Below are 13,233 nucleotides of genomic sequence, written 5' to 3' on the forward strand. Positions count from 1 at the left end.
AAAGCAGAAAGCATCTGCTACAAGGGCACTTCAAAACTGTTGTTATGCTCTCAGAACATGAACATTGTTTTTATCTTTTTACGCAATCAGACAAACGAACTGCTCCGGATTTGTAAAATAGAACATGGGCATCAAACAAATAAATACTGATGTGCTGGTACTCCTGTTTTACACTGTTTCTAACTGACAAAGGGCCTTTCTTATTTCTCTAATTTCCCCTCCTCGACTCCTCGGTCCTCCGGTAGTGACCCGGAAATGGTTTTTGGCGCGCCATGTTGAAGGACATCTAATTTCTCTAAATGCACTTCGAGGACCGAGGATCGAGCGTCGAGGAGGCTCTCTGGAGGAGCTATAATCGAGGATACACTGATGGGTCCTCCACGGCTCCTCCGCGGATGCATTTCCGGCAACAGTGATGTTTAAAAGAGTCGTGTGACGCACTGGATATTATTTTATTAACTGCTTTCATCGCTACGCGATGTTTACAGAGAGAACAGCTGTGAGGTCCGTGCAGAAAGCAGAGCAGTGTGTAAAATATATATCACTCAGTATAACAGGCCTATTCTCTTTATTTGCTTTAGTTTAGTAGATGTCTACAAACAAAGAGTCAATATTTGTCTAAAACCATTTAGTGCTTCACATAATAAAATACACAATGGCTGTAGCCTGATATTATATGCTTTAGGAGCTGTTGGTGCGTGTTGTACAGTGTGTAGGTGCATGTGGTACAGTGTGTGTGTGTGTGTGTGTGTGTGTGTGTGTGTGTGTATGTGTGTGTGTGTGTGTGTGTGTATGTTGTACAATGCGTAGATGCGGCAGACAGACTTGTCTCAGTTGGTTTGGTGTCCTATGCTTACTTTTAATACTTGTAAATAAAACTTTTGGCCCGTAATTTATTTTCCTCATTGTAGCGACCAGAGAGGGAGGGGGGATATATCCAGTCTCTGATAGTGTTACGTTATTATGCTGTGAGTGCTCTCATACTTGTTTGATTCTGAAATTGTATATATTTATTTAAATATATATACCTATATATATATATATGTGTGTGTATATGTCCGCATCTGTAGCCTGTTATTGTCTCATTATACCGCACTGTGAATTAATTAAAAGTAAATATATAAGTCGTCATGAACACAGTTCTGTCCATCAGACAGAGGGCTGCTGTGCCTCCTGTCATCATTAATGGACGTCTCTTTAAAATGACCACTCAGAGGAGAGGAGTTCTCATTTCTCTAACCGCCTGCTGCTTCCCCTCCTCTTTCCTCGGTTCCCCTCCTTGACTCCTCCGCTCGCGTCTCCTGTGGGCGGGACTAAGACACAAGGATAGGAGTCGAGGAGGGGAAATTAGTGAAATGAGAAAGGCCCATGGGCTTCATTTTCAACCTGCACAGTCCAATGGTTTGAAATATTGTGTGCCATTTATCTCCAATCATTTTTTAAATTGCGTGTTCAACTAGCTTCATGTGTTTGAGCATAATGCATGATGGGACCGTCAGGATCCCTTACATCCTGCTTTGTAATTAATGAAGCAAAGTATTTCGTATTGAGAAGTATCCATCATGATGAAGTGAATGAACACACAGGTCTTAATACGCACTCAACCATACAACTGATAAACTACTCAATCAGCCCCCTTGCTCATAAATGTTATTAAAATCAGCCGTTTTTAAATGCATATTTGATGAAAGGAGCTCTAATCTAAAACTTTATTTTACATCGTTTTTAAAAGAGCATCATTACAAACATTAATATTTTGTCTTCTTTTTTACCATTAGAACAATTTTTAAAAGCCTCACCCTCATTAAAATGAATTAAGAATCAAATATACATACAACTTATCAAGTGTTACCGCTTAAGACTCATGATTCAGAGTCATACAAGAACAAAGACATCTCAAGCCGATCACAAACACATTAAGAACAAAGACTGCTATGGATATTCAACTTTTAATCGCAAAAGGAGAACTCTTAACGTATGAAAAATATATATGTTTATTAACTTGGGCTTGATCACCATATAGGTGAAGTCACGCTGAGTGAAATAAGGAGAGTGCCAAGAGACAAAATGACGTCATCAATGAGCAATTTTTCAGTAGTTCAGTACATTGCAATATTTATTTTCCTTTAGTGGAAATATGTCTAAAGTCCTTCCTATCTCCACAGATACTCTGTAGCATCCTCAGCCTGGTTGAATCCTTCAGACCAATAACCAGATTGTTTTCTGGGTGGGAAGCCAGTGCGGGGTCGTACGACGAAAGTGTTTGTATCTCACCATGTTTACTTCTGAGATGGAGTCGATGCTCGCAATGTTGATGCTCATTCCTACGATGACTGGAGGACCTGAGGAAACAAAGGAAAAAGTCGAGTCACTAACATGCAAACACTGGAATTTGAATGCACTTTCATTTGTGCCAAGCAGCATAAAGAGATAGAGTGGAGAGCAATCACCTTTACTTTTTCATAACCTTAGGTGCATACACGGTACCATAGAATTGTGTATACAAACCAAACAATTTCACCCACACACATGTTTTAGATATTCCTAGTTAAAAGACCAACATCATATATATTTGCATTATGCATTATTTGCACATGTTGAACAACATTGATGAAACATTTAAATATGTTCTTGCTGTCCAGAGGGTGTATGTGTAACAGAGAGTAAATACCAGCTACTCTCCTGTTATGCTTGAGAAACAACACAAGGAAAATGCATTCATCCAAGATAATTTCTAAACTCGAAAGGAATGGGAAAAGCAGACTGTGCATCATCGACGTGATTAAAGTACATGCTGTAGACATGTAAACAGCTATGCATATGAACTCCCCTCCATGTGCAGATAACACTAAGCTCACTTTCATATTCACACAACTTATCCATTATCTATTCACAGACACTGCAACCAAGGGAAGAGGAATTCAGACACACTGTGTTATGTATGAGCACACAGATAAGCATATGTACAGCATACAACAGTATTCATCTAAGGGTCATTGTTCATATGTCATTAAGACTGTAAAGATAATTGCATTCTCTACTTATCTTACTTTATAACGACATGACCGATAGTGTTTACATAATCGGCTTATCGCACAATATATGGATATGACCTCGATAATTTTTACGTTATCAGCTTACGATATATCGGCATTACCTAAATGACTTATACTTTAATCAACTTATCCTACTATACTGTATATGGACAAGGTAATAGTGTTACTATTTATCGGCTTACAGAACCGTTTATGGACAGGACATTGATTATTTTTATGTTATCACCTTAACGTACGATATATGGATACATCGTTGATAGTTCTATCATTTATCAGCTTATTGGTATATTCAGTATATAGAAATGATCTCGATAATTGTTCCTTTATTGACTTATCGTAACTGACAAGACCTCAACAGTGTTTAGATTAATCGGCTTATTGTCAGCATAAAGACATGACCTCAATATTTGTTTTCTGTTATCAGCTTATCGTGCAATAAATGGAAATACTTTGATAATAGTGTACTTTATTTGACTTACATATGATGACTTGATTTTGATTGTGTTTACATTAATAAGCTAATTGTACAATATATGGAACTAACCTTGATAATTTGTACATGTAACGACGACTTATCGTATTATATGTGAACATGACTGACATTTTTTGCTCACCTCGATATTTCCCTTTGTGTTAACATATGTGTTTGTCTACATAAGAATACCACCATGATTGTATCCAACATGATGCCGGTAAACAGCAGAGTTTTCCTGCCACAATGAATTGGCCTGACAGTACAACCACACCTAGTAAAGACAGACAGTAATGCAGAATAAGCTAGACACAAAAGTTCAGAGAGGGCTGGAGTCCATTTGAAGTTTGATATTCCTTTTATCTGTTTTATACTTAATACATTTCTAGCAAGCAGAGAAGTAAAGCAAACTAGCGCCCAGCATTTGAGAAGCCGTTACCCCAGGCAGTGTGTTTTGTGAGGGAACATATTTGTTGACACTGATTCTCAGTGTTTTATCATTTCAAATGATTTCTCCTTCTAAGCATTTTTAGTCCTTATGTTATCCTTATCACCTAAACACGCTCCCCCCGTCCCCTCGTCCCTTCCTTTCCAAACCGTGTCAGCCCTACATCGCTTCAGTGAGAATGATCGGGCCACAAAATATGAAGTGCTGACACAGTGAACAGAAACAGCTGAAACATCTCAGTGATTGGTTTATGAGGCAGTGCTGAATCAGTAAATTCAGTTTAATGTCTCATTGTATTATAGTGGAAATGGCATTAGCATAAGGGTCATAAACAACAGAAAACAGCTGTACTACAATATGTACGTTTTGCGTGTATCATCATAATCGAAAGGTACTTTTACTCAAACAGGGTTTTAACAGTACTGTTTGTATGTTTTATTTTCCGTCCTTATGGAGCGCTTCTCTCCCTGCCACTCTGTTTGTGAAGGTCCTCTCCTGTGACTCACTGCACAATCGTAGAAGACATTTAGAAAAAGATGCTAATGAGAAGAACTGAACAGTTAAGAAGCAAAATGAAGTAAGGTGTCCTTGAAAATCCGTTGAGATCACTTGTTTTCACATTTTCTCTCTCCTTTAATACTTTGCAAGGTCTCGTTCCCCCTACACAGTCGTATCTGCAAAATGTGACAGCCATGAGCTAACAACATCTGAAGCGTCAGGTAGGTCTCAGAGAACGGGGTGATTCATCTATACGCTCAGCTGATGGATCTAGTGCACGGGTTCATAATATAGACTTAGTTTAAAATAAATAAAAGAGTGCATGATCTCTGTTTGACCAGAACAGATCTACAACGCCCCCTGCCTTCTAATCCTCTCAAAACTCTTGACAGTTACTGAAGACAGCATATGTCATGATGATGTGTATGGGTTGGTTGCAGACTTGTTCAGATCAGATCCCATAAATATCTTTGACAATGTTTAACAATTGCTATCATAACCCTAATCTGCATGAAAGTGCATGAAAAGGCCATATGACACAACTATACTTTCTATTATCGGATATGGCTTAAATACATTCCAATCAAAGCTGTCACTGTGCGCTTCACTCTCACTAACTATAGTTCTTTCTTATTGTAATAACAGCATCAACCCTCACATTGTGTGTATTGCTTCAATCACTAATAGCATGGATCTAAATGTATACTTTCTTATATGAAACGAGAAAGGAATGAACACATTTGACCAAACACAAAACAAAACAGACCAACAATTGAACACTCTAGTGAATTTGTAAAACCTCATCAAATATGTTTTAATGACACAGCAGTTTGCTTGGATGAAACAAAATACATGTTTCTTTGTTTTTCATCTCGGTTGATCACTAAGTGCATTGTAAAACAAGACTTACATGAAAAGTATAATGGGGTCCAAACACCCCATGCAAGGCTAAACCAAATGCTCAACCAAATGCTCAGTGGCCCAAAGCGAACAAGAAGCCATCACTGAATAAAGTCTTAAACAGGTGGTTTAACACATGTTTCTAAGCAGTGCACACTGCCAGGATGTGATCATACTTTGGACCACAGGAACTGTTGCGTTATTCCAAATAAATTATTCACAAGTTATGACGTGGAAACAGGCAACTACTGTAGTTAAAACATCCAGGTCTCTTTCTGTTCTCTACAGAGCTTAGTAACTAACACCAACACAGACTGAGTTTTGTTTTTAAATGTTCCTTTAGTAATTCCACCGTCGGCCATTTCCACAACGTTGGTTACTAACTAAAGAACTGATATTGGTACATCCTGGTAACTGGGAAAAGCTAACAGGAAAAACTAAAGTGCCATCCTCTTCCTGTTTTGGTTGTGTAATTGTTGACGTACTTCCTTTTTGCCATTAATTCATTCTCTGAGGAGGTGGGATACCATAGGGACCATCAAACTGCAGATAGAGTTTTTATTATATAGCCATTACATTATGCAATGGAAATTCACTACATAATGATGAGCCATAGCAAAAACCTATTTAGTACTGTTCGTTCAAAACCTACAGGGCAAATATCCAATTAACGCACCGTAGAAACATCCCTTGATGCACTGCACATATTTCAATGCATGAATCTATCTAGACTGTCCACAGCTATTGGGGTGCAGCTTGCTAATATGATTGCATTTGTACACATGCATGTAATAATGCCCACCTGGGTGTATAACATTGTGTTCAGCAAAACATAATCGTAATAGGTATTTATCTGGAAGCTCTGCTGCAAAGGAAAGGATATCCTGTACTATCCTGCACTCTTCCTACAACCCTGAGATATTAGGGTCAGGAAATGCTCCCCCAGAGCCTGAGGGGAGACAGTCGTGACTGTACTCATCTATGACATCACACTGTTAAGGGACATTCAGAACTTCTAATGTCAAACTGTAGGCCCTTTCTGTTCGAGTTGAACAGTAATGACTCCTCCGTTCACTTCAATATATTCAAAAGCCAAAGTACACTACCCTTTCTTAAAACTATTATGGGGTGAAACAAAATTAAAACCATAACAACTATCTGCTAAAGAGGACATAATATGTTCATTTTCAGGTCCATATATTTTTTTTTCATGCCTGTTTTTAAATCTCGTTTAAAAACCCACTTATTTTCTGGCATTTACTGTACAGGCCAGGTATGACACTTGTGCTTTTAAATTTGGGTTTTTATCTTACTAGTGTTTTGTATTGTTTTTACATCATGTAGGAGAGTTTTTCAGTCTGTGGCTTTTTATCTGGTTTCATTGCCTCGTGTTTTACATTTGTTTCATGTCCTGTCTGTTTTTTATGTATGTATGCTATGTTTTTTTACAGTTGTTGACGTACAGCACTTTGTTCAACTCTGTTGTTTTTAAATGTGCTATAGAAATAAAAAGGATTGGATTGGATTTACTGTTTGATAAAGTCTTTATTTTTCTCAGACTGCCTTAGCTGCAGCACCTCTTTTCACCCTCTGACTGGAACCAGAGCCCAGTCTGCTCTGATTTGTTGGCTTGCTGGTTGTCATTGGTCACTCGCTTAGAGCCCCTTAGTCCATCATGTATAATGTGTTGGCGCTAGCAAATACAAGCCTAAGTGTTACAAAGTGATGTCACTATGTAATGGAAGTACAGAAAGGAGTCCAATGGATTTTAGCCTTTGCCGACCATGCACAAAAACGTGTAAAACACAATAAACAAAATGGAAAACCCCAATCGGCATAATAAGGCCTCTTTAACATGAGGCCTCATTTTAAATGACATGTCTTCCAATTGGGCCCTTCGTACAGATATTGCTTGATTAAGATATTTTTTTTCAAACACTAAATTATTAACATGAAAAGCACTTGACCCAAAAGACCATCCTCTCTGTTTTTTGTAATCCTATTTCCTTCCACCTACTCCTCCCACTAGACTGAATGCCCTGAAGCTTTGTCATATTCCCTGACCCATCTCATTAAAAAAAAAAAGAGGAAAAAGTAGGGCCATCTTCCATCGCACTTGTGAAGGCAACCAGTGACAGTTTTCCCTAGAGATGTCAAAGTACATTTGTTCGCTAGATGAAAACAGAAAGCACCAGATCTCTTTCCGTCTCTCTTTCTCTGCATTTGTTGACCCCGTTTCATTGAAACTGAGAGGCCCTCACTTTGTCCCCACAGCTTTCTCAAAATAACGTTACCTGTACTTGCACTCACAAGTTGGCAGATCAACACTTCTCATCTTTAAATAACCATTCCTCCGATCAGTGTCAACCACCATTTTCAACATTGTCTAGAAAAGGCTTGATTTTGTTCTCATATAACTTGGATATTCTTAAAAAAATGCTTCTTATAAAAAGTGTTCTGTGCAGTCATCTTTTAGTCTATCCCTTTGTCTGGATTTGATATAAAAGGAAGGAGTGAGTGAAAGAGAACAGTGTCCCAGGCTCACCATATTGTCTCTGAACATTATCGTGTCAGTGTGTTAACAGTTTATATTTCCTTTCAAAGAGTGCATGTGATTTTACACCAATGTCAGTCCAATATCACAATAGGAACAGCTTTCAACACACTCCTGGTGATGGCCTGGATGTAGATGTGAGTAACAGAACAGACAAAGAAACAATAAGCACTGATCTCAAAATTGTCAACCAGTGTTGCCTCTTGTCTGAACCCGGCATGTGGCTGCCTGCAGGACTGGGCACAGGGACAGCGCTCCGAGCATGGAACACATTTACTGACATTTTACTAATTTAAAAGGTGCCCTGTTGGGTTTTTCACCATGTTCTACCAGCATGCACATAAGAATGCACATGTTCAGTCACAATAGGCACAAACATACTCTTTGAGTTTATAGATGGACAACATACACTTAAATCTACACAGAGCTATCTACATTTAATCAGCAATCGAAACTAGTCTTGCAATACAATTAAATATAGCAGCATTTTGTTCTGATTCAATTTGGAAATTGCTGATTTGCTTTTTTTTTGGTGAGTTTGATACAGTACCCTTCTCATATCTGTCCGGTAAATATATTCAGCTAGTCAGCAGTAGATTAGCTAAGCTAAGCTAAACTAAGCATAAAGATTGGAAATAAAGGGAGACAGCTAGCCTGGCTCAGTTCAAATGTAAAAAAAGGCCTGCCAGCGACTCTAAAGCTCACTAACCAACATGTTTAAATCTTGTTTGTCTAATTCTTCAAAAAACGAAATGTCAGAACCCTGCGGTCCTTTCCATCATGATTGACGAAAGAAATAATGTGAAAGAAAACACACAGACTTACATTGTGAGTCATTTATGTGACAGAAGTAAAGGCATGTCTTCCAGCCCACAAGCAAAGAGGAGATTTTCCATATGTCTGTTTTTAGATTGCCCTTATACATTCTGTTGTGTATAAGGTGATTTTCAAAGCTTCAACCATCATGTAAGACTGTGAGGGCATATTCAGATATTCAGACTCTCTTATTGACCATCATGTTCCTTGCCAGTTAGATATTGATCACTACGTACAGAATGATTGAGAAACTGCCATACGAGGAGGGATATTTTCCAATTTCTTTTGCCCTGTTATTTGGATCTGATCCAAAAGGATATAGGTTTCTCCTTGCCCAATGCTACACACTTCAACCAAGTTTCATTAATATAGCACATATACTGTATATCTGATATCCTGCTGACAAACTGACAAAAAAACTGAATGGAAAACATCCTTGGAGGAGGTTCCATAAGTATTATTTATGATCCATCACTCTGATTGGGCAGCATCGAAGGCTATCATAACCTCATCAGATATCCTTACTATTAAAGTGTAAATAATTTGCTTATGACTTTGACCATACCTTGTCCCAGAAGAGCCATGTAGCAAAACTACAAGCAATCAATAAAACAACTTATAAAAAACAAATGATATTTTTATTGCATAACAAAATAGCATTCACTGTTTACAAAAGTAATCATGCCGGAAGCAGTTAAAAGGAATATTGTACATACTGTAAACAGAGGGAAATAACTATTGCTTAGCCTTCTGGCGTGTCACAGGCCTAATCCCTCTTATCTTTATGGGAAATGCGTCCTTAATAATACAAACATAACTTCATTTTGGAGCTAAATGCTGTAACATTTACATTACGTGCTTACTGAATGGCGTTGCCCACCTTATGATCCCCATGGTAACCGTATACAATTAATATATCATTCTCACCACATCTAAACAGTGTATCTGCATCGGATGATTGACCCGGATCACGGCTGAGCGAATTTTTAGCGAGATCGGGAACTTCGAGTTGATGCAGCTTCGAGAATAATTCCCCCGGATGGTTCGAAAAACAGGCAGTCATGCATCTCGCTGTGCTTATAGTGTTTTCACTCCATGTTGACAGTTGCCTTTTTTTATTTAGCCTAGCTGTCCCCTCCATTGCTTATAATGTATGTATGCTGTCCTCTCAACTCGAACAATGTGCTTCAAGTCTGACAGTCTCATCGAGCCTTAGGGCAGACAAGCAACACTGATTTAGTGGGCGGCGAGGCTGCCCTACTTAATGATTTCCTTGCTGAAGGCATTTCATATCAAAACAATATGTTTATATAAGTTTAGTGTCAGGGAGTGGTCATCTTGTTTTTCCACAAACCATGGCTTGACCTTAGATCTCCAACGAAATCCCATTGTAGAAATCTGACAAACATTCCAATTCAAATGATTGAATGTTCATTGGAATGTGTTTATTTATGCATGCCCTGCATGTGTTTGGCATATTTTTATTTTCTTTACCTTTTAGGGTATTTAAGAAGTGTGTCCTTGGGTGTCATGAAAGGAACATCCAAATAACATAATTATTATAATAATAATAGGTTGTATTCAGAACAATATCACCCAATTGTTTGTGGACTTCCATTCTGAACGATGAAAAAAACGTTTTAGGCACTACAAATATTTACCTTTATGCTTAAGAATTCAAAACACTGTACAAAAGGTTAATGTTAGCAGGTGCATCAACCTGTCAATCATAAAGTAGCCACGCCCTAAAGCATACCCTGCTTCAATGTTCATTTTATTTTAAATGTGACCATAATTTGAAAAATGAACATCATTCTCTATTTAAGAAGACTTTAAACTAGCAATAGAGACTGGAACCTTGTCAGGATAATGTTTACTGAGGTATATACATCAAGTAAGCGATATGGTAATTTGTTCATAGACTTCTACAGTATACAATCTGACTTGTTTCTGAAACCAGCTGCTGGATATTATAAAAGATGCAGGGTAGGGGCACATATACATTGGCTTCACTTTTCAGACACGGAGGTTGCAGCTTGGTTGCACAGCGAATCAAACTGATTTATGTAGCCCGTCCATGTCACTGTATAGTCAATGCCAGCTTTACCCTGGGCTGTAAAGAAGGCTGTAATGGGTTGTCATAGTTTTTAGTTAATGTGGTTCTCCTTAGTCTGTCAGAGCGCAACCAACTGGGTGCTTGACAAATGAGCAAAAACCATTAAGTGCTTCCATTATGGATTGTCAACGTCAGCCAAACCCCTATTGTACATTTATTTGTTCCTCAAAGAGAAAACACATGTACATTAATGGCTTTATCTTCCGTCTTTGACAGAGTCTGTTTCTTTTTAATCGTTTAGTATTTTGCCAATAAGCAAACTTGCAATGCACTAACATTTGATTCTGTCTGGTGGAGATTTTTATAATGGAGTTTGGTATGGTATACTCCACAAGGGGAATCACTTAGGGTTGGCCTAAGCTTACCCTGGTTGTTGTTAGGGTTAGCAGAGTCTCATGGATGGTAATATTAGACATGAATGCCATGCATATTATTCAATCTTTATTTAATACTCAAGGTCCATATCAAATACAAAAAGACAAGACACACATCAATAAATAAGATAAAAAGCTAAACACAAAACAGATAAAAACAAACAGATAAAAACATAAAATCAGTCCAATCACAGCCAGCCACACATGCTCACTGTCTGTATAGGCTATTGCACCAATGTCTCCAAATCATGGAAGAGAACCGAGTAGAACTCTTCACAGGGTTAATTAAAATTGAGATAACATGATTGTCCGAGTCTTCTAGGCGACACATGAATTTGTACATTAACTTTTTTAAATAATTGCAGGCTTTATCAGTTGTTTGGGGAGTAGGGTGGTTGTGTTTCTCTAGTCAGAGCAATGTAACTACTACATGAACAGAAAGGATTTCAGGCAGAGAGTGAGGGGATTGCAGACCTCTCTAATCATATATCTTGCCTGTGTTTTATATTTTGCAATTTTGTATTTCCTCAAAAATATATTACATAAGTATTTTCTTTGAATATCAACAATATTAATGACTGAGATCGTTGATTTCAACATGTGCCTGATAACAAAGAAAACACACACTGCAAAAGTAGTTCCAAAAGGCAGTCTGATATTTGAATGCAACCACAAGAGGGCAACATTATGACACTCCCTCACTATCTTCACTGCATGGAAATTTGATATTTTAATAAACGGAGCAGCATAAATTACCAGCACACAGGTGAAGAGATTAGGGTGTGCGTTAAATCTTTTGGCATATCTGGGTTGATTCTGTGCGTGTGCCAATAGACAGTCGTTTTCAGCACTCAAGAAGACATCTCATTGCACCCAATACACCATCCTTACATGATGAAATCTGATTCAAATAGGCTGATTAAGGAAGCAAGACGATCACAGATAGGGCTTTGTTTGGTATACGAAGGAAGGAGAAGCGCTATCCCCCCCCCAACCATCTATGTTTACCAGTGAAACCTTTCATGATTTACATTTCATGTAAATATGGGGCGTATGAATATTCAGTATGCCACACATTTCAGTCCAGAGTACGATTGTATCAAACTAGATACACTGCATTTGAATCGTGGATAGGGATTTCATTTTATTCCACAGATTCTGTCAGTTGTAAAAACCTGTCAGTTCTGAAAGCAAATTTGGTGGACATCAAAGAAAACACCACTCTGCCTCTTACAGTATATATAAAAAAACTCTGATAATCAACCCATTGCCTAGCAACAGAGGGTTCCATAGCAACTGTGCAGCATTTTCTCTTCAGTGTTGCAAGAGAAGCAGGATGATTTATCCAGTCGAGTCTGTGTTTGCTTTTGTTTTCAATGGCCACTGCCCTCATGAAGCCCTTTTCCTTAGTAATTAACAAATAGAACAACATGTTACTTCACACCAAATTCTCCCCATGCATTTAATACACTGTCATCATCAATGATTTCCATTGTGACAGAGATATATCAATGCAATTACAGAGAAAAATATAAAAGGATTGCAAAACCAAACGCTGTCTTTGTTAGGCATCGACTGTAACCAAATATAGAAAATATAAATGTAACAAGGACACCTTCAAATTCAGTTATTGAATACAATTTTAACAGCAGGTCTATTGAAATCAATAATTTACCAATTTAAATGTCATTATGTCCCCTTTTCAAGAAAACATCTACCTTTCGGCTGTGATGTAAAGACGATATTGTTACTACAATCGTTTTGTGGCCCTGAGAGGAGCACACGGAAAAGGAATCTTCACGAATGTGGGAACACATGCACAGCATTTAGAAAACAATTTTTTACGCTTGACGAAGCGTGGAAAAATCCATTTGACAACACGTATGGCATTCAGGAAAAGTGCTGCGGATACAGAATTGCGCTGCGAGAAGCTCAACACAACGGAAAGCGTTTCCAGGGGATACTGAAAAGAGAAGCGCACTCCTGAGACATGAGCGCT

The 13,233-nt window shown here is 38.1% G+C and overlaps 1 protein-coding gene across 1 annotated transcript in view; it reads right to left on the reverse strand.

Annotated features, from left to right (window-relative positions):
- The window catches only part of gabrb4 (gamma-aminobutyric acid type A receptor subunit beta4), a 73,853-nt gene that overhangs the window by 33,060 nt on the left and 27,560 nt on the right, over positions 1-13,233 (reverse strand). The window contains exon 3 of the mRNA XM_079647569.1: positions 2,275-2,342. Within this exon, the coding sequence (XP_079503695.1) occupies positions 2,275-2,342 (68 nt within the window). The remainder of the gene's footprint in view (positions 1-2,274; positions 2,343-13,233) is intronic.

This window comes from Notothenia rossii, assembly GCF_949606895.1.
Source record: "Notothenia rossii genome assembly, chromosome: 9".
Classification (NCBI taxonomy): Eukaryota; Metazoa; Chordata; class Actinopteri; order Perciformes; family Nototheniidae; genus Notothenia; species Notothenia rossii.